Below are 21408 nucleotides of genomic sequence, written 5' to 3'. Positions count from 1 at the left end.
GGAGGAGAGGCTGGCTCACAGCCAGGGGGACTTCCCTCGGAGCGGACCGGGATGGACGGTCCCCGTGTGCACCATTCAGGAAGGCGACGAGGCGAGTGAGGCGCGTGTTCCCACAGGCAAAAGGGAGAGGGGGGAGGGAGTGCCATGAGCCAGGCGGGACAAGAGATAGTAAGTGAAGCGGGGCAGTACGTGAAGCCTGAATCAGCAAGCAGGAGGGGGGCTGCGGCTGCGAAATCCAGTGTTGAGTGTGAAGAAGCTAGACGTCCGCGTGCGAGGACATGTATAAGCCGTACTTACGCTACGCAACTGGCTACTGCCGGCGCCCTTGAGGCGGACGGGCAGGCTGCGGTAGTGCAGGCGGTCGAAACGGAGCCGCATCCAGGCCGGCCGGAGCGCCCAGGCCCAGGCCGGAGCCCCGACCGCCACCGTGAACGTCCACTGCACGGGGCGGGACGGGGCCGCGGCCGCGGGTGGTGCCGCCGGGCCTCCCCGGGACCCGCCGGCGGCCGCCGCGCCGCCAGTCCCCCGCGGCCCCGCCCCCACGGCCACGCAGACCCGCGACTTGAATCGGGCAGACTGTCGGCCGGGGACGGAGCGGGAGGGCCGCGCAAGCAGGGCCGTCGGGAGCTGCGGGGGTTGCTTCGGTGAGACGCCCCGAGAGCGACGCGGTGCTGCCTTCCCCGCGCCCGCGCTCATCCGTCCGGGTCGAGGCCGCGGCAGACGGCCGGCGACAGAGCTCCTCGTCAGAACAAGTGCTGCTCTGGCGGCCGCGATGGACGGCGTGCGGAGGAGGTGGGGGCGGCTGAGTCACACGCGTTCGCTCACTCGCACGCACAGGAACGCCCCGGCGCACTGCTTGAGCGCGACGGGCGCCAGGAAGGCACGGCGACGACTCGCGGCGCGACCACGATGACGACTGGCGACTGCGGGAGCGCCGCGGCCAGGGCCAGGAGGACCCTCGCGACGGGGCCTTGGCGGCACAAGGTACCGCGTGACCTTGGCCTCGTAACGGTCTGGCACAGCACACAGTGCGCCGCCTCCGAGGAACACGCTGCTCAAGCACGCCGGGGCGGGCGGCGCGCCATGCACGCGTGCGTCCTGGGCGGAAGACTGGACGAGACTGATGTCAGATGACCCGAGGAGGTCCAAACACTCGAGCCAATCCCATCCAGACCATCCCATTGGCATCGGTGCGACGCACCGCCGCGCCACGCCGAGCCTGAGTCACGCTCGCGCTGTCGGGAGGCGCGGGCGCGGCCGGGCCGGGCGCCTCACACACAGGACACATAGCGCCGCCGCCACGCCCCGCCACGCCCCAGGCAGCCTGCATTCATTCACTCGCCAAGGAGGCGAGCGCAAGTGTAGTCACGTGCCGAGCCCACTTGCCCGGGAGGGCCGGGCCGCCTGTCTTCGACTTCCGCTCCCCCGCGGACCGCTGGGGAGGAGGCTCGCCCGCCCCGCGCCTCCCTCACGTAGCGCCCCTCTTCCGGCCCGCGGGGTCCCGCACGCGCCCCCCGAAATACTTAAACACTGACTGAGTCTCGTTGTTCGCCCGGCAGGAAGCGGTCCTGAGGGGGCAGCATAGAGCACCCTGCACCAGTACTCACCGCGAGGGGCGCCGCCATGGAGTGGGGGTCCTCGTAGCTGCTGAGCACGAAGGAGCGCAGCTCCTGCAGGCTGCCGGTGAGCGGCCCGTGGCCCATGTGGCCCAGCCCATGGCCCATGTGGCCCCACTGCGGCGCGTGGCCGTGCAGGCCGTGCAGATGGCCATGCGGCGGGTCCAGGTCCAGCGGGTCCGCGAGGGTCAGGTCCTCGAGGCTGTGCGTGGCGGTCGTGGACGACGGGCCCTGGCGAGAGCCCTGGCGCGCCACGCCGAAAACCTTGGGGCTCAGCTTGTAGGAGAGCAGCTCGCTCAGGTCGTCGGCCGAGTGGGCCACGCCCGCCACGCTGTCGAGACTGGCGAAGCAGCGCGCGGCGGCCGCCCGCTCGCGGACGCTGCGACCAGCGCGCTTGGCGCTGTCCGTCTTGTTGACGCCGTCAAGGGGGCAGCAGACGTTGTCCTGAAACAGGGAAAGCCATGACAGCCACAGCTCTGGCGAACTGGGCGCCGCCGAGTGCTCCGGCCTGGTGGACTCACCTGGACATGAGGGTCGGGCATGGCCCTCACGGCGAGGCGCCGGTCCGGCACGGGCTCGGGGAGCGGGTGGTGCACCCCGAGGGGGATGGCGGGGAGGGGGAAGAGCAGGGCGGCCTGACCGGCCTGTCCCTGGACGTGGAGCCTGCGGTGCTCCAGGTCCACCATCAGGATCCCCAGCGGGTCGTTGCGGTCCGACTGGTGCCCGCTGTCGTCCCGGAACCCTATGCCGGAGTCGCTGTTGCTCGAGTTGGCCGAGCCGGCGTGGCTCGGGTGCGGGGAAGCGGACAGCTCCCCGGGCTGCGCCAGCTGCGCCGCCCCCGGGCCCAGGCCACGGGCCTCCTCCCGGTCGGCGTACAACCTCTGCACAGCGCGCAGGACGGGCTCCGATGTCCGTGGAAAGGCGTAACACTCCGCCCCGGCTGCCCCGCAGTCGATGCTCAGCGTGGCGGCCCTGGAGGCGTGCTCCTCGTGTGGGGCCTGCTTGGGGTCCACGGCGAACACGTGGCACGCACTCGACGACTGTTGCTGCTGCTGCTCGGGGGCGCCTCCCAGGGCCCCGGCCTCGTCCGCCTCGGCCACGGGGGGCGTGGACGTGACCAGCCCAAAGTGCCGCCGGTCTCCGTCCGGACTGCTGCCACCCCCGCCCCCGCAGTACAGGACGCGGGCCGCGGGATACTCGGCCAGGGAGGCCCCGGGGGCCCCGGGGGTGGCGCGCGCGTCCACCAACCGGACGGATGTCGCCAGGACGCGGAGCACCACGGGGGTAGGAGAACGCTTCTCAGCCCGCAGCTTCCGCACGCACGCGCACACAATCTGAAACAACAACAAAACACGTCATATGTGTGCACATGTAGCCGTGCTATATTACACTTTGGCACGATCAAAGACCAGCCAGAGGAAATGGAGATGGAAAAGAAAGGGAACTGTTAGCTCTCTGTACCCGCCAGTGACTTTTACCCCATCCTCAAACTAAACTTAACATTTAATTTTGTCATTGCTTTCTAAAATATTTTGAGCCACAATTTTCTTTTAATTGCTCTTTTATTTAGGGGGAACAGCACCACAATGTTCAAATAAATTCTGTTACATGTGAATCGCTGTCCAACATATGGGTATAGCTCCAGCATTTAAGTCTCCGCATGAAAGAAAGTTGACCATGAGAAGTGAGCTACCAACATTACTGGGCATTTCAATGAGGCAGAAACATAGAAGAAACATCTGAATAGTATCTCACCTGTAATTTAGATCCTGGCTGTAGCTGTTTAGGGATTTCTATAGTTCCTAAGTACCCAATGACAAATTGCTGTACTTCCATATCTTCAGCTTCAGAAGGGAGTTGTTGGTAGGCCCTAGGAGGAGGTGTTGGAGCAATGAGCGGGGGACTCCAGTCCGTGATGACACACACAGAAGGTTGTACAAGGCTCTCCTCAAACATTGCGCCTGTTCTCAGATCATGTACAACTTTTGCAATACGATTCTGTTGATTTGGTCCTGTTCCTTGACGGGGTTGCTGATGCTGCTGCTGATGTCCACTACTCCGAGGTTTGTGCATATATTTTGGTTTAGGTCTCACAGGTATAACATCATCATCTGAGCTATCAGAATAATAATTTTCTGCTATTTGAAGTTTTAGTACTCCTGATGAGCATCCAATCAATCTAACAACATCATCATGAGGCATCTTACTGACGCTTCTTCCATCAACAGCAACAAGGTAGTCTCCAGCCCTTAATCCAGCTGTTTCTGCTGGACTACCAGCAACAATACAGCTTAAAATGCATGGTTGCTGACCTGATATAGTGAATCCAAAACCATTCTTTCCCCGTCTAACCTCCACTGTCCTCACTCCATAGTTGGGTCTTTTTTTCCGTCTTCTGATTGGATGCATGATTCTCGACTAGGGGATGCTGTGTAACTTTTTCAAGATACCATGATAAGGGCAACCACCAAGCAGTATTTGAAACACTTTCAGAAAAGCTACATAGCAAGATGTTTTCCAATGCACTGGATCCAGGCCATAGGATCTGCACTCAGCCTAATTACATCCCAAGGCATTCCAACGGTTTTCACAAGAAAGCACTTCCACCATTTCAAAAAGGTGTCAAATTCCATAATTTTTATACTGTAATGTACTCAAATCTTCTAAAATGTTCATCTTCAGAGCGTTGATCACATCGAGTAACGCACTTTCCGACCTGTTGAGTTTGTTCAGTCTTGATTCACGGTGAACTTGCCATTGCCACGACTGTTTGCAACACCAGTAAAAACTTTCTAGGCATCGCGAGAATCTCCATGACGGAAATATTTCACACTGATGAGGGGCAATGGATTGGAATGTGGAATATTTTCTCCAGCCAGATGCTATGCTACTCCAGCAACAACAACATTGCGTATTTCCAGCGGTTACTGGCCCTACCCCCTCCACTTCCACTGTTCCCCAGTGCCCTACAAGAAGCTAGCAACAATACATTCCATGGAAAACGACTTAATTTCTTTTAGATTTTCAAGCTTAGCTAGACGAGAGAACATGTTCTCGGAGTAACCTCCGAAAATGGAACAGATAAATTGTCTGCTTTGTGTTCTAATCAGTTTGATTTTGGGCGTGGATTTGGCGATTTGGCATAATTTGAAGGCAAGCACTGCAAACTGCTGGAAACCGAAGAGACACTTTCTTGCAAACTGCATATAATATACATAGGAAACATTCTTGCTCTTTTTTTAAAATGCAGATGATTTTTAAATAAAGAAGAAGAAAAAAATCATAGAAATAGACAGAATGTACATGTTTACATGTTTGCAAGAAGATGGTTAGGTTGGTCAGTTGTCTAGTATTTTTTTTCTCCCACCAAACAAAACACTGAGCCGGACAGGCGAGAAAGCCTCCATCATGGCGTCGTGTGCTACGGAATCGTCTAGCTCTTCTTTATTAGAGAAAATTGAAAGGTATTGCGTTCTAGATCAGTTTTTTAAAAGCATTTAACTTAAGTTTGTGCGATTGTGCACCTGCTTGTTACCGGGGTCCTTAAGTTTTTGAGCATAGTAGACGCTAGTATCTTACTTGAAAATTCAGCATCTAGCTTCTGCATCCCAAACATGACCGGATTGTGTCGCTTTCTTCTCAATCGCTGAATTGTCCGTGAAATTCACTTTTGACCATTTTCGCGTCGCTACCTCCGCCCCCTGTTGTGAAAGACAGACGTAGAGCTCAATTTCTATTTTAACTCTGATCATAATTAATTGTACTTCCAGCTTTCTCAATGACTCCCAGTACAGAGAGACAGTGGAGAGCTCCGTCAACTACAACACCCGGTTATGCATCGAAAGAAGACTGCGAATGCCGTTCTTGGATTCTCAAACAGGTGATTGCCTCCACCTTTTTCTCAACCACTTGTTGGTTTGTAGCGTTTCTGTTATGTATAATTTTAAACTTAATATTTCCAGGCGTGGCACAAAACCATTCCAATCTATTCATGACATCCCGACATCGTCTTCCTGGATTCTTGCAAGGTCAAATCTACACCTATCCATCCAAGCGCTGGAGGAAAAAGCGAAGGCAATACCTTTCACATTTTCTTCAACCACGTCGTGGTACAGTTATGCCTGCTAAGGAGGCTGGAGATGAGGCAGGAGAGCATTTCCACACCATTAGCACGGTAGAAAATCCTGCTGCAGTTTCTGTGAATGATGAGGCAAGCAAAGACAGTATCAAAGAAGATCCAAAGGTGAGCATGAGTCTAATTTAAACTTTCAAATATTGAAGTAATACTGATATTTATTATCTTCTTATCCTAATTGCATTCTTAATTAATCTTTCAGGAATGGTACATCAATGAAGATGATATCTACGACATGGATGGATTTGATGAACCTGATCCTGATTCCGATTATGATTATGAAGAGTCCTACAGGAAAAAAAAGAAAAGAAATTCTAAACCTGCCAGAGGATCTACAACAGATTCACCTCACAACAAAAAAGCCAAGGTAATTTTTTTATTTTACCAGTAAAACTTATTATTACATCTACGTTCTATGTCTAAGTGTGTCCCTATCTTTGTTCTTTTCTGCTGAGCAGCCAGTTGGTCGAGGTAGGAAGAAAACACCAACTGTGTATCCGGATCCATCGGACCCTGAGAAGCCTTTCGGCTGTGATAGTAAGTTGCCTTTACTTTCATATTTAGGGGAGAATATTATAGTGCTGAATCTTAACTGCCCTAGGGATGTCATGGTTAAACAGACCATGTATGCTCTTTGCATTTATAGAAGAAATCGGGACCAGGATTGTCTTAAAATTAAAACCATTTCACAACTAATACAATATTGTCCTGTATAGTAATCACTTGGAACTTCTCTACTAACTTTCAAAGCATATTTGCATTCATTTTTGCTGAGATTTTGGTCCTGGTGGAGGACTTGATTTCTTTACTTCTCCTCTTAATACCAAGAGCGCATATGGTGTATTTAACAATGTGATATGTAAGATAAAACTGCAGCAACAACACTGCCTCTGTCAAGTACAAAGGAAGATTTTGTCATGGATTGCCCCTTGAATGGAATAGTGACCCTGAATTTAATAGCTAGTAGTTCTCCATTTTCAATTATCAATGCAATCTAAGAAAGTTAGTTTGTATCTCTTACATTATCTGATCCCCAAGCCCTAATTCAACAAGTTTTCAAATAATTTGAGAAAAACAAAAACTAAATAAACCCTGAGTATTTATTTCTGTTGCTATTGATGTTATTTCAACTTTGAATCAAGTAGCATCCCCTCTAGTTCTTTGTGAATGTCACTTCTGGCACTCCCTAGCAACTGATCAACTGATTCATTTAAATGATATTTACCTAGATCAGAAGAGAACATTTAAAATTTCATATGCCATGATACTTTTCCTTTTTGCACTATTACTTGGCATTAAAACTGAAATTGCTTGTTGTGTTTTGCTTTTTAACGTAGTGGTGGTGGATTTTGGGGTCTAAGATGATGGTGTTGGTTTGGTCACAGATTACTGCTGGTTTGTGGATATACTGATGTGTTTGTTTGAATTTGCATCAACAGTTATTGCAAAGTTCTGTTTAAAATGTCAGAAATTGATAACAAACAAATTATTGTTTCTCTGTTTATTGAATGACGGCCCTTAGTTTTTCTGCTATAACTGTCAAATGATTTTCAGTTATGGCTATTATTGGCAAACAATTCGTTAAATCATTCTGGTGCACTGAGCATCCAAGCAACAGGAATGTGATTTAGTAAAGTGAAAGGATGTAACTTTGTGGATTGTTATTTAAAGTTTTTTTTCTTAAACTTGAAGAAACTGTGCATGTAATTAATTTTGTGCATGTTATGAGTTTAGATTTTTAATCTTCCAGAGCCCTGCTCACCTGCTTTATTTTGGCCTACTATTGAATGAAAATGACACAATTGCAATTGGTAATCATTAACAACTTTATAAGATTGGCTCTGTCATTGTTATAAAGATTGTTCAGCTATTTCTCTTTCCATCTTTGCTCTTTTAAATTTAATATAACTAAACAGAAGAAAAACATTGGGACCTAATGAAGTACTTTTAAGAGATTCCATGCCTTATCAGACTGCAATCATTCATAATCTGTCATTCTTCTAAAATGCATGTGTCATTAGTAGATAGATGGCTGTAATCTGGTGTCTTGGTTCCTTTTACCATGAGGAAGGGCAGCCGTTTCTCATGGTTGTATTCAGGAAAGCATGTGATCTGGTTAGACTTTGTATTAGATGGACAATTTGTAACATTTCTGGTTCATATTGCTTTTTATCTAAGTCAAGCTATTCTATCTACCCATATGTTACATGCTAGGCAGTTAAGCAGTCATCAAAATTTGCATGTGGAAAGTATTTCTTTTCATTACTTACACATCAACTTGATATGTACCTACAAAAACTATCTTTACAATATTCAATTAATCTTGAGATTTAATACGATCAGATGTCTTGGATATAAGAAGTTGTACTGGGTAATGATATCTATCTACTACATACTGTAGTGTTGTTGTATTGTGGTCATGCTTAGCTACATGGCAAAGCCCCTCTTTGTGAATTAGTTTTGCCACTATCATAAGTTCTGAATAACTTTCCTCTATCCATTTTAAATCAAGGATGTTTTCTTTACTTTTTAATTCTAACTTTCAAGAGAATTTAAATTGTACACTTGTCTTTGACCTACGGAAGTGTGTGAATTCAATTGAGAACTACACATCAGGACAGACTACTTTTGCTCCAGCTTGTATTTAGGCTGGTTGTCAAATGATATCTGCCCTAAAGTCATGAAGTAACCCGCTGCATTAACTTAAATGGACATTTCCTAGTGGTTAGGTTGTCCAATCTGTGGATGGACTGTGTGTGTTATTACCGGCTTCTTGCAGCCGTTAATTATTTAAAATTCTAACTGGAATAAAAAGTTTGACATTCATAATATCCCAAACATTTTAAGAAATGCTATTGCACTCCAATTTTTTATATTTCTATTTGCTTGTGTGCATGAAAAAAGTAAATTGTATTATTGGTGTCTTGAGACAATTTATTTTTAGAATTATTGCTTCTGTTGCCTGTTTCATTGGTCTTTTACTATATGAACTTGATGTTAAAGGCAACTTTAGTCTGTAAGGAACTGTCACATCCTGATGGAGCTAAATCTGGTGTTATGCTTGAAAAATTGTGAATGCAAAGGAAGTGCTATGGGAGTAGGTTGCTAAAGCATGTAAAGTAAGGGAATGGTTTGTTCTATTGTTTTTTGTATCTATTTATATTGCAAGCAAGTCTAAGGTTAATTAAACCCCTAGGAAGCATGTTTTTACTGGATAAATATCATGGGAACACGACTTTGCATTTTGCTGTTTAGTCAAAGTCTGTGTACATCCATCACATATCTAAAAAAAATCATCTTCAATGATTTAGATATGTGTAAATTCAAATGAAATTTTTGATGTAACGTTGCTGAGGTTTCTCGTTTTTAAGATGTTTTTAGAGGTTGTTTTGGCTTTCACTGAAGTTGTCTCTTTTTCCTTTCCTTATAAGGATGAAATGATCAATGACCTTTTGTGTACAGACTAGGTCACAAAAATATCATAAACCTTTCATTTTAAAATTTTCAAGTACCTTGCGTACTATTTTGCCCAAAAATTATGATGTGCCTTTACACATGTTACAGTATCAATTAGGGGCAATACTCCCTATTGCATGTAACTTGTTAACCTTTGGGAAATATGTGATTGTCTCTTTTTGTCATACCCCCTTCAACTTTCGGCCTCAAACTCTCTTTCCCATTCCCAAACCTTCAAACATGTCTCTGTCTGCCTTTCTCTCTCTCTCTCTCTCTCTCTCTCTCTCTCTCTCTCTTGATCCTTTGAGTGAACCAAGTTTGTGTCTCCCGTAGTTTGCGGGGCCAGGTACAAGACGCGGCCGGGACTAACTTACCACTTCACCCATTCGCACAAGAACAAAGATCACGATGAGGAAGAGGCTAGTCCCGCTGGGTCAGGCTCGGCCATGGGCTCAACCATGGGCTCGGGCACACCGGGTCCTATGTCAGGGTCCCCCTCAAGTGCCGCTAGTGTAAGCCAAGGCCCTGGAGGGGGGCCTGGCGGCCCTGGAGGCCCTGCAGGCCCTGGAGGCCCTGGAGGCCCTGGAGGTGATTCGCCACTTCAGCCTCCGACCACGCCGGGCTCTGCCAGCAACGGGGATCCACAGAAAGGCCATGCTGCGGACGGACCAGGGAGCGCCGCCTGGAACAAATTCCAGGACTCGTATCTCTCCTTCCTAAAATCCCCTGGTATGCTCTTTAGCTTGATCCACATTTTCTTCTCATTTAAAAAAAATAATTACCATATTTATTTTCATTATATTACTATCATCAATTTACAGTTTCTTTACTCTTGTTACTCTTTTGTTTTCTTTTGTTTTCCTTAGGATTTTGTAAATTTATGTTATTGGCTGACTAGTTTTTTTTTCTTTTTCTTTGGTTGGTTGTGAAGCTTGTATGTATGTACTAGATGTGTTGGTTTATGACTTAAAAATGAACTGGGATTCATAAAATAGCTAAACTTGGCATAATTGTGGGTTTAATAAGCTCGCAGCAATGGTTCAAGGTAGTTTCCGTTCAGCTTGCTTTGGTGTCTCTACTACTTAATTTAATTAATTACTTCTTCTGCATGCTTATTATTTAATTTGAGACGTGTGTAAGTTAGCTTATCAGTTTTGTAGTCTCCAACCATTATAAAAATGAACACTTTTCGGGCTTTTTTTCCTGAATATTTCAGGTTGCCTCTGTAGAGAATATTAGCACTACCAGGAACAGTAGCTTCATGATTTAATTTAAGTCTGGAGTCAAGTCATGTATGACTAAAAGGAAAACCTAGTACTAATTTTGATCTCATTGGTTTGATATCAAAGTTAATTATTAACAGTGTTTCACAGCTGTTTCACCTCTTTTTGCTTCAGTGGAGTATGATGTTTTGTTCTCACTCTCACTGTATTACCACAACTGATAAAACAATTCTGCTTTTTCTTTTGTAAGCGGATTGCAAACAATAAGCTTGAAATTGCATACACATGAAGTGGAAACTTATTCATCTTATACACAGTCAAAAACAAAAACAAAACAAAAAAATGCATAGATTTAATATGTCTACAGTATAAGATGTTTCGTTGCAACTATCTTTTTAAAATGCCTGTAAAGTTTTAAGTGACATTTGTTTGCAATTTGATTTTATTAGCAGTAACTGACTGCTTCAAACTTAGTGAGGTTCGTGGACGAAGGACTGTCATACAAGTACCTGATTGTTGTACATACCTTTTACAACACACCTCAGTGTACAAAATCTGACCCTTGCCATGAAAAAATATAGAACAAAAATTAGTGAGAACCATGAATTTAGCTGAAACCATGGGCATCTCATGTACATGTGTGAACTTGAAATATGTTGAGGGAAAGTCAATAGCTGTGTTTTATCACTTCGCTTGTCCCTATTGCAAAGCACGCACGGCGCTCCGGCGCTGGCGAAACCACGCAACTCCGCGGAGCCTCCGTCAAAGCACGCACAGCGGTCCGGTGCTGGCGAAACCACGCAACTCGATTTTTGGGGTGATTTTTGAGACCTACATCGTTGGAAAGAGGACGTTTCCCTCTTCCAGAATATATAGTTATCTCAGATTTTTTGAAAAACATCGATACGTGGTTTCGCCAGCGCCCAGGAACTTTGCGTGGTTTCGCCAGCGCCGGACCGCTGTGCGTGCTTTGACGGAGGCTCCGTGGAGTTGCGTGCTTTGCAATAGGGACAAGCGACTTGACACATTAAACATAGTATTTGTGAACTCTCTAACTTTTGTACCTTAAAGTGTCATACATTGTGTGACATTCTGCAGTCAACATGATAACATACGGCCAGCTGATACTTGAGATGGCTTTTTTCATATCTTCATTTATTAAGGACCTAGATTTTGCTCTAGCCTTTATTAAGGATGTCTATTATTTCAATGTTTTGAAGTGAAAGTCATTTAGTGCAATTGAAGGCAGTTTGTTTTTATTCATACTTTAATGCTTTCATATTTTTGGGTCTAAGTGACTGCTTTCTTTGTTGCTAACTGTACATTAACAGATGTGTTTTATTTGTTGTTTAAAACAGAGGGTAGCCCAAAAAAGGCTAAAGGTGCACCTGGAATTAAATCAACACCTTCATCAGCTGGTCACTCCAGGCCCACTACACCAGCTGGAGAGGAGACTGATCCCAATGTAGAGAGGAAGATGGGAAACGAGGTACGTGTCAAATTTGCATGATCACCATATGCATGACTGTTATGTGGTTATTGTCAAACCAAACCAAGCACCCACATTTCTTTGTACATGAGTGGCCATCTTTACCTCTTTGCCTCTAAAATGGGAACTGATTCTATCTGTTGTAGTGTTGGCTTTGCTCTTCTTCTTTATTTTTGTTGTATGTGTGCCCCAATATTGAATACCTGAATCAAAGAGGTTATTAGCTATTTTCACATTCACCAGCCTCCCTAATGCACATTCTATCAGTTGCTTTGCTTTGATCCCTTTCAAATGTGTCAATTTCAATCAAAATATTTGATGGGTCTAGACCATAGGCGGGGAGGGGGGGGGGAATATTTTGAAATCTTAGGGCTTTATTTCTGTGTTCCTTTTGCCTCCTTGTAACTGAAAAAATGACAACATTTTTCCATTCACTGCCAGTCAACTATTTCTGACTTGACTAGTCTTCCCTTCTTTTGTGTGTATGTTTAAATAATACTCCAATTACTGCAGATCAATTCCTACCTGAGACATTAACAAACCAACTACAAGTTACTTAACTAAAAGTGCATGAAACAGAAACATTTGTTGTGTGCTGTAAAGATCTAACATATGCTTAATTGCAATTATTCCTTGTATTTTATGGGTTATAAATGGGGTTGCAGCTTTTATGTAGGTGACATCTTCTGTTACTTTTTTAGCTGCTTCTCAGTTTTCACCAGCTGCTTCTCAGTTCAATTTACACAACTTTCACCTAGATCACAATGTGTCATGGTAGAAAAGATGGGTCTCCACATTTTTTTTTTCTGTAAGGAAAGTGCTAATCATTACATGTTTTACATGTTTTTCCCTCATGTTTCCTTTGACTCTTGCAGACACATTAGATCACTTGTGGTGTGGCAAATTTGAAGTGTGATTGTTAGGATGCATCATGATTTAGGTTAAACAGCATTGTTTTGTTAATGGAAAGGTGCATAAACCTTACTGAAAGTAAAACTTAATTAAGAAGGATTTGTGATCTTATGAGTGGTGCCTATTTATGCTTGTTTGACTAACTTGTCACAAAAACTGTGATACTTTTTTACAACCCTTTTGACATCTGGTCCTCTATTTTATGTCATCTCCGCCAAATTTTTAAAATTTTTCTTTACATATTTGAAGCTTTGCCTTCCTCTTTGTTGTTCTCTCTCTACAACTCTTTGTTTGTAGACAGTTCTAAATGTTGGTCTGGTATTGAAGGTTTTAAGTTTCCTTCTGTGTTTCTTTTGTCTAACTTTGTAGTAAGAATTTTTGCAAGTGGCTCCCTTGGCAGTTAATGAGATTAATCGATTCAAATATCTTGTATATTGTGCTACTTAAAGCGGATGATTGTACATAATGTTAAGGGAAAATGGTCTGGGCCGCATACTTGTGTATGGTTTATGTACCTGTTATGCAATGTATGGGAAATTTTAAGAAACTGCACTCTATATGGTTTCATGTGCGCATGCAGCGGAAATGTCACAAACACTTCAAATGAAATTGCTAAATTTTCTTGAATTGCTCTTGTATTTGCTGATTACAGTATCATGCAACACATGATATGTAAATAAATATCTATCTAAGGGTTTCATTTTGCATCTGGTGCCACATTTGAGACGAGCATTATGCATCTGATAATTTCTTTTCCCTGAGAGCTTCGTATAGTCAAATGTAGCTCCATTTTCATGATGCAGCAGTTCAGTAATGTTGGATACCTTTTGTTTGTGCAGTTCTCAGCACGAAGATGACCCCGACTCGGCCGTCAGTTTTGATAGTAGTTTACTAGTCTATTTTAATCTGTGAAAAAAGAAGTATGTGGTTTCTGGTTTATTTCCATAAAACAATATGATTGGTAGAGGCACCAAGACTTTGTTAGTTCCTTATAAGCGCTGTGACATTTTTTGTACTATATGTACACTGTGTTAAGTGTTTTTTTACACTAAGAAAGTGATACTTCAGGACTTTGAACCAACGCTTTCAATTTTGTTATCGTAAATATATTTTTCTGTATTTATATTATTTTTACATGTGATTACTGTTTGATCAATCTTAATCCTGTCATTATTTATTCTACTTATAACTCTTATGTATTTAATGATAAAATATGTAATATTTGTTAATCAATTTTAAATGTTTCTAAAGTAAATGTTATTAGTGAGACAACTCAGAAGTCTGATAAGAGCAACATTTGACAAGTGATAGCACTGAACTGCAATGCCAAAGAAGAACTCGATGTCAACCAAAGAGGCTTAGCAATGTTCTGCTGATCGAGGTAGCCTAGTGGGCTTCTGGAGTGGGCTGGCAGCTTGATCTGCAGTTTGTGAGTAGGCCTTGCTGTTGATTGTGATCACAAGTGTTTGGTGGTCCCATGGAAAACAGTGAAGATATTTTCTTATTGAAGTTTTGCTTTTGCTCATGTTTCAGAATTCTTTGACTTTAATTCCTCATGCCAAGTCTAACTTTTCTGTTTTGCATGGGCCCAACTTATGTTTAGGGTACAGGGTACTGTTTGGCACCTTCCCATCTAACTTATGAAAGATGTTTTTCATAGAAAGTGGACTCTGATGTTAAATGTCTTATATGGAGGAATTCCTCATGCTCTTAAAATTTACGACTGCCTTTCTTATGGAAATTAAAAAGGCCACTACAGTACACTCGCCCCTGTTTTATTTAAGCATTGGCGGCAAACAAAGATCTTTTCTTAACACAACTATTTTTACAAAGTATCATATTGTTGTTCTCTTATTACTTTCTAACTGCTTGCCTGGTTCCTTAATCTTTTGTTTGCCTTCTTTGCTATTATTAATTGTTATTACTTTGTATCTAAAAGTTGTTATAGACATGTTTCATTAGTAGCACTCAAATTTAACTCTAGGAAGCAACATTTTTATCAAAACATCTGTTTGTGCAGTGGTTTGTTCTTTATATATCTAACATACTTTTTTTTTCCTGCTGTAAGACAGTTAAGTTGCTTAAATTTGAAAATGTGGAGCCCTCTACTTTAATACCAGTAAAGATGAAGCTGACACAATTGTGGGTGACAGTTGTGACTTCCTTTGTATTGTCTGTGTTGGGTTAAATGTTGGGTCACTTTGCCATCTGTACATGAGACATTTACACCTACTTAAAACACTCCATGAGATGTCAAAACTAGGTTAAACTAGAGTCTGTTACTCTAATTAAATGGAAACCTTCTTAACTACTGTAACCTTTCATTTTCTGGTCTGTGATCAAAGAAACTTTATGAAAAAGGGACGTAGCATCTCTTGTATTGAAGTCTTGCAGCTATATGGCCCTTCATCAGTTGCATATTGATGAATATTGCTTTTGTCACAATTGACATTTTCATTGAAGCTTTTTTGGTGGAAACTGATTTTGTTCAATTACTTTTTTCCAACACCAACACCCAAGACTCCCATAGCACAACTCATTTTGTTTTAAAAGTAATTGGTAAATAATTATAAGAGGATGGGAAATGGAGAAGAGCAGTCTCACGAGATACATTCTTCACGCATGATGGTGATGGATACTTTAAATCAATCATAGCTGCTCACCATTTTTCCACTCTGTGTGCTCTGTTTTTCTTTTGTCTCTTTGGTGCGTACTGACCAATGCTTTCTTGTTTGCACTCTTTATTTCTTACTGTGCAAATAACATTTCAGTTTCTTAAGATTTTCGTTCTGTATTATTTTAGAAAACATTAGAATATGTAGCATTGCACGAATTGATTGATTCACTTATAATTTGCTTCTCTTTCTCCCACAATGCATGGATAATAGTGTGCTAGATATAAACAAGTACTGGTAGAGGAATGGAAAGGTTCTGCTACTAGCTTAATCTCTTCTATATTGTACTTAATACTCTGTTGACTTGTTTTTAGTTGTCATTATCACTTTACAGTCTTGATTTGTAGTGGGCTCCACATTGAACAAAATTTCAGTTTTGACTAGATTTGGTTTGGTTTGAATTTTTCCTAGAGTATATGAGAATATGAATTTCAAATAATAGTAACTGACTGTTTTTTTTTCTCAATCTTTTAAAAACAAAAACAAAAACAGCTGGGAGGGCTGGCACCAGAAGACCGTCGGCCCAAAGCAAACCCATCACCCTACTGTGATTTCTGTCTGGGTGATGCAAGTGAAAACAAGAAATCTGGAGCTCCTGAAGTGCTTGTATCATGTGCTGATTGTGGACGCTCAGGTATGGTATTTACTTTTATCAACCATAGCAAATTTGGAAATTAAAATGCTCAATTCTAAAATATGAACCGAAAATTTTCAGGGCACCCATCGTGCTTGCAGTTTACTGCCAACATGATTATTTCCTACCGAAAGTACAGGTGGCAATGCATTGAATGTAAATGCTGCTCTATTTGTGGTAATTCCGATAATGATGTAAGTATTTTTTTATTATCAATTAAGATTTTATCGTAGGGATTATCTTTGCTTATCACTTAATTCTATCTACAGGATCAATTGCTGTTTTGTGATGACTGTGATCGCGGTTACCATATGTACTGTCTTTCACCGCCACTTACATCTCCGCCCGAGGGCTCTTGGAGTTGTAGGTTGTGCTTGGCTGAATTCCATAACAAGTAGTGAGATACCCATCAAAAAAATTATTATTGGAAATTACTTAAGCAATTTTGATTTATTACTGTACAAAGGATAGGCATCATCTGGCTAACATTATATCTCATTTAATCATCTCCAATACTGTTTTAATAATGCTCTGCATATAAGAGTACTTTTTCATATGATTACCCATCTCCGTGAGAATTAAACATTTTTTAACGGAATCGGAATCGACTGAACTCTACTTGTACTCTTCATTGTCTTTTAACATGTCTCTTATGTTTCTGTGTATTTGATCATCAGTATTCACGATGGGAACTGGCGTTGTGATCATTTTATAATGTATTTGTATTTGAAATTTTGATCTAGTAATATTGTCATTTTTTAGGCAGCTTCTCAGTTTTTAATTGTGTATAATATATGTTTCATTTATTACAACATTTATTTATTATCATTTTACCCTTTAAAATCCAATTCTTGAATCACAAAATTTCATTCTCTAACTGCTCCAAAGCAACTTTAAGGTTTTGCCCTTTCATGTCAAAGCAACCAAGTTCGTATTTTGCAATATGAATGTGCTTCATTTGTGCTTCCATTTCAACACATGCATGGAGATGAGCAGAGGATGCTTTTATGTCATAAATACGAACACAGATCTCTGCTAACTCTTTCACAAAAGGTGCCCCCATACAAATAGGAGGAGGATTTCGCACTGTAAAACAAGTCAACAACCATAAGATTTCAGGGGAGGAATTTGAAAACATACATGCACAGTGAGAGGTACTCACATGACATGGTTTCATTAAACACAGTGAATTTATTGAATGTCACGGTTAATGAAAAACCATAATCCCGTTTCAGGTATGTTGCATTTGTACAGACTGAAAAAGAAATTTAACCATACAATGTGCACAGTTTTTATTTGAAAATTCTCAAATGTAAGATGTAATGTAACCTACTTGTGCTGTCAAGTCTGATTTCCTTTTCAACAATATGTGCACAACAACCACAATTGTATTCAACACACTGACAATGATTTGCAGCCTTTTGAGCAAACGATTCAATTTTTTCCACTTCCTTTGCAATGCCCTGCATCACTAGTGGATGCGATCCTGTGGAATGTTGAAAAATGGCCAGTGTTTTGAGAGCAAAACTTCCATATACAAATTATTTCAGTTTCAGGTTGTGCAATATCATCAGCGTCTCATTGAGCTCAGGGCCACAAATACAAGCGTTTGAACCCGATTTGAACAGATGAACGGTTACGTAAAGCAATTCAAATTTAGGGAAAATTGTTATCTGTTAGGATACTTCAAATATTGCTTTTATTCAGCATCTATTTTCAGTCCTTAACTCAAACTTAGAGAGAAGGCTGTCAAGCAAATACGGCACCCTCTCAAACTGAACTAACTTACGTAAAATTTTGAAAAAATATAAATAGTTGCATATTAAATGATAGTTCAAGAAATTACTACAATAATTCTAAAACTCAAACCTGATACATAATCTTGAGAATGTATTGCGATGAACAGAATTAAAGTTGCAAGTATTGTTTTCAGCATCTTGACAGACTTATGTGCTGGATACTTTGTTCAGCTGCGCACATCAAACTGTTTAATCTGGTCACCATGGTCGTCAACACTTCTGATAATAAACAAGGGGCTACCCATAAATTACTTCCAGGACTGGGAGAAAATTCTTGACTAGCTTAAATTTTGGTATCTAAGACTTTAAGTGCTACCAGCAAGTAAATCAAAATATTTTCTTATTTCTGGACTTTGGTTCCTGCTCACTATCTCATCTAGTTTATGGGTGGACCCTTTGAATTAAATGGCTGGTGAACTTTAGACCCTGACCTGACCCCACCAACAACATACAATGAGAATAAGTCATTAGATCTTGATGTGTAAGGAATGAGTGATGGTAATTTTTATACATACAATAGCACATGGGCTGGAGAAAATATTTTTATTTAAGTTGATTTATTTAACCAATTGTTATTTCAGATGCCTTTTAATTATATCTACAATTCTACCTACATTACTATCTGAACATTTCAGTAAGTTGGATAACAATTTTTTAGCCTTAGAAAATGAATCATCTCCAAAACCCTCCAAAAACTGTGGTGTTTCAATTTCACTTAACACAGATGAACAATAATTATGCAGTCTTCTTAGTATTTCTGAATGTTTTTTTGAATCTTCTTCATTCTCCATTCCCCTCCATTCAGTTTCTCCTGTAGGGAAAGAAAAATTACTGTTATAACAATAAACTATATATGAAGGGATAAAATTTAATTAAAAATGATTCACCATTACCATCATATTCTTTAACAGGTGATATAAGAGAAAGTATGGTCAGCAGTCTTGGAAGGATGGCAGGTGGACAGTAACTGCGTTTATTTTTAAGACACTCGAGAATATCAACAAGGGAATCCAAGACTTCTAATTTAACAGAGTTCAATGGGAACATGTTTTCTTGTGAGCAGAGAGGGTCAAGAATGCAGCACAAGCTTCTCATGATGATTTGTCTTTGGTCGTCTGTTGGGTAAACACACTTGTACTTATATATTCAGCTTTAAAAGTTAAAAAGTGGGAAATGACAAGACAAGACACTTACTCAGGAGAACAATGCCTGTCTCATGTAATGTGAAAGTACTCAAAGTTTGGGACCAGTGTTGAGCTGCTTTTTCAATTTTATCCTCCCATACTATGTTGTTTGTGTCACTAAGACTGCTACCAACATTGAGTAACTGATGAAGAGCCTCATTCAAACCCTGCAACATAACTTTAGCAGGGAAACATAATTAGAAATCCAAGAAATATTATTATATATAAAATAAAAATAATCAGTACCTGAGGTAGAAAGAAATGCGCTGAAATATTGATTTTTTGATGTGATGCAACACAGGTTGTTAAGAAGTTCCAATGTTGATTGCAAAAGCTCTTCTATAGAAACAAATTCCAAACTTGAAAACATTGATAAAAGAACAATTTTATAAAAGTTGGAAAAGGTTGAAGGAGGATATACCATTTGTGGAGCTCCTCAGAATGAAAGATAAGTTCTCATTAAGAGACATTGCAGAGTTTTTCAGGAGTTCAACCCACACATCAACTTCAGACTGTGATTCTGAGTGCTCATCTTCATCCTGTCCGTCAGATGAGTGGGAAATTCTATTGACATGCCACACACAAGAATTCAGAAGGCGAACAAGCTGTAGTAAGGTAGGTGTGTCAGAAGATGAAAGCAATGAAAGCAACTGCTCTGCTGTGCTTGATTGAGACAAACTCTGACGAGCGCTCTTCAGAGCTGTCATGTTTCCTAATACCCCAACAAGTATCTCCTAAAACAAAATCTGATTAATGGTGAACAAGTTACCAAAAATAATAAAATTCAACCATTGCTTTAATATACGAACAATGAGTCTGGGTTCCGACGTAACTTGAATAACATGGCAGGCAAGATGAACAAAATCATGTTGCATGAGAAGGGTTATCACATCTTCTTCAAATGTCATGTCCCACAGAGAGCAAAGCTGCTCCTCCATCTGCTCTGACCAATTATCACCAGTTTCCTGAAATTAGAACAGTTGCATGGATCATCCACAAAATGAATGCAACAAAACAGAAAAAGTAAGAGAAATGTCATACCTTCGATAAGGTCATCAATGTTTTAAGTAAAGCACTTTCACTGTATAAAGTGCTCCCGATGGCATCTCCTTTCAGTTTGTCAAAGTCAGGAAGGTTTGCAGCCTCAACGTTGCTAGTCCTTGCATCAACCTCATCAGGGACCATTCCAATATCCATTTTGATGAATATTGACAAAATTTCACGGAGCTGCGGGGATGTAAATAAACAAATGTAATGCGCGTGGGGCGAACAAATTTTTCATATTACATAACAACAATTAATAACAGTTTTGTTTTTTAAAAAAAGTTTAATGCACTATGCGTTCTTAACCTTTCTTGTTCTTTATATACAGAGCAAAAACAATGTCATGTATTTTTTTTAAATAACATTACTATGTATGACAGCTCTCGCAAGTGCGGTAAAACGTAAATTTTTCATACCTTAAAAAAATTTAAACATATGATTGATTCTTTTTAACAAAAGGAATTGTCTCAACTCCAAAATTAACACAGCTTATTTCAACAGAAATCAGTTTGACTTCGAGCCATTTTAAGTGCGACAGAAAATCTGGAATCGGACCCGTAGAGTCATCTATCACGTAATAAACAATAGCAGACAATGAGCAGGGTGAGCAGACCAGACCAGGAGATCTAGAGTTGAGAGGGATAGGAAAGGGTCTCAGCGGGGTTTTACAGGCCGCAATAACGGAACGATTACATGAAAATTGGTTGCTTGGATTTCAATGCCACCGGGATTTCCTAGTTCAGAGAAGATGAATGCTGGGGCACTCGCAGCTTAAAGTGCAATTGTCATCGATAAATTTAATGTAAATAACTTTTTAAAACTGGCTATCTGAGTCCGTTGCTTTCGACGATGCTCGGCAGTATCCATGGGTGGGGGTAGGCTGGAGGGTGGTGGAGGGGAAGGGTGCGGTAAGGACAGGGGCAGCGGAGGGGAAGAGTGCGGTAAAGACAACAGCAGACGACGCGGGGTCGCGACAGGAGAGCTACTATTTTTCAACTTACTGGCATGTTTCTGTCTATGTTGAAGTGAAATAATTATAAATGCCCAAGCAAAACTTATTAGTTGACTCTTCTGACTCCACAAGTTTCAAGAAAAATCCCTATTTTTCTAGGAATATGCTTTTTGCTGTCTTAGCGGGCCCACGATGGGGTTATGGTTTGGTTTGTTGATAAAGCGTTCACGATCACATTTGGACCCGAAAACTTCTGCATCAACGCTAAACCATGAGAAAATTAAATTTT

At 41.9% G+C, this 21408-nt stretch overlaps 4 protein-coding genes and 1 long non-coding RNA gene across 11 annotated transcripts in view; 2 read left to right on the top strand and 3 right to left on the bottom strand.

Annotated features, from left to right (window-relative positions):
* The window catches only part of LOC113203726 (regulator of G-protein signaling loco), a 15197-nt gene extending 10321 nt beyond the window's left edge, over nucleotides 1-4876 (bottom strand). For 2 of the 3 annotated variants that reach the window (XM_026418554.2, XM_026418562.2), the window contains exons 1-3: nucleotides 3372-4874; nucleotides 2138-2950; nucleotides 1608-2060 (exon numbers count right to left, since the gene is read on the bottom strand). In XM_026418554.2, coding sequence (XP_026274339.1) covers nucleotides 1608-2060; nucleotides 2138-2950; nucleotides 3372-4025 — 1920 coding nt within the window. In that variant the 5' untranslated portion in view covers nucleotides 4026-4874. Of the gene's footprint in view, nucleotides 1-1607; nucleotides 2061-2137; nucleotides 2951-3371 lie in introns of all 3 variants that reach the window. The other variant, XM_026418571.2, reaches the window with a different exon arrangement.
* A 58-nt stretch (nucleotides 4877-4934) lies between these two features.
* LOC113203741 (zinc finger protein ubi-d4) lies at nucleotides 4935-16954 on the top strand. Of its 3 annotated transcripts, XM_026418584.2 has the most exons (10): nucleotides 4935-5080; nucleotides 5387-5496; nucleotides 5579-5859; nucleotides 5954-6118; nucleotides 6210-6288; nucleotides 9541-9936; nucleotides 11789-11919; nucleotides 15999-16140; nucleotides 16222-16334; nucleotides 16410-16954. In XM_026418584.2, exons 1-10 carry the CDS (start codon nucleotides 5025-5027, stop codon nucleotides 16536-16538), a joined length of 1602 nt encoding a protein of 533 aa, XP_026274369.1. In that variant the 5' UTR covers nucleotides 4935-5024; the 3' UTR covers nucleotides 16539-16954. The 3 variants fall into 3 exon arrangements, with proteins under 3 accessions (XP_026274369.1, XP_026274377.1, XP_052124846.1); XM_026418592.2 differs by lacking the exon at nucleotides 9541-9936; XM_052268886.1 differs by lacking the exons at nucleotides 15999-16140; nucleotides 16222-16334; nucleotides 16410-16954 and adding an exon at nucleotides 13671-14103.
* On the bottom strand, nucleotides 16938-18239 carry LOC113203776 (uncharacterized). The gene is made up of 4 exons (XM_026418640.2): nucleotides 18010-18239; nucleotides 17474-17626; nucleotides 17303-17395; nucleotides 16938-17226 (listed from the first exon to the last, which is right to left on the bottom strand). The coding sequence occupies exons 1-4, from the start codon at nucleotides 18074-18076 to the stop codon at nucleotides 16997-16999; spliced, it is 543 nt and encodes a 180-aa protein (XP_026274425.1). The 5' UTR covers nucleotides 18077-18239; the 3' UTR covers nucleotides 16938-16996.
* A 126-nt stretch (nucleotides 18240-18365) lies between these two features.
* Nucleotides 18366-19395, top strand: LOC127749688 (uncharacterized). The gene is made up of 2 exons (XR_008011293.1): nucleotides 18366-18437; nucleotides 18521-19395. It is a non-coding gene; the product is annotated as an uncharacterized LOC127749688 (long non-coding RNA).
* On the bottom strand, nucleotides 18469-21189 carry LOC113203770 (protein saal1). Of its 3 annotated transcripts, none has more exons than XM_052268887.1 (8): nucleotides 21169-21189; nucleotides 20165-20350; nucleotides 19933-20088; nucleotides 19545-19857; nucleotides 19370-19462; nucleotides 19134-19301; nucleotides 18833-19054; nucleotides 18469-18750 (listed from the first exon to the last, which is right to left on the bottom strand). In XM_052268887.1, the coding sequence occupies exons 1-8, from the start codon at nucleotides 21172-21174 to the stop codon at nucleotides 18512-18514; spliced, it is 1383 nt and encodes a 460-aa protein (XP_052124847.1). In that variant the 5' UTR covers nucleotides 21175-21189; the 3' UTR covers nucleotides 18469-18511. The 3 variants fall into 3 exon arrangements, with proteins under 3 accessions (XP_052124847.1, XP_052124848.1, XP_052124849.1); XM_052268888.1 differs by lacking the exon at nucleotides 21169-21189 and adding an exon at nucleotides 20584-20816; XM_052268889.1 differs by lacking the exon at nucleotides 21169-21189 and adding an exon at nucleotides 20474-20491.
* Nucleotides 21190-21408: the final 219 nt, after the last annotated feature.

The sequence above is a fragment of the Frankliniella occidentalis genome, unplaced genomic scaffold (assembly GCF_000697945.3).
Source record: "Frankliniella occidentalis isolate FOCC.00 unplaced genomic scaffold, Focc_3.1 Scaffold78, whole genome shotgun sequence".
Taxonomy (NCBI): domain Eukaryota; kingdom Metazoa; phylum Arthropoda; class Insecta; order Thysanoptera; family Thripidae; genus Frankliniella; species Frankliniella occidentalis.
The sequence above is the reverse complement of the archived record's forward strand: the minus strand, read 5'-3'. Positions and strand labels throughout refer to the sequence as shown.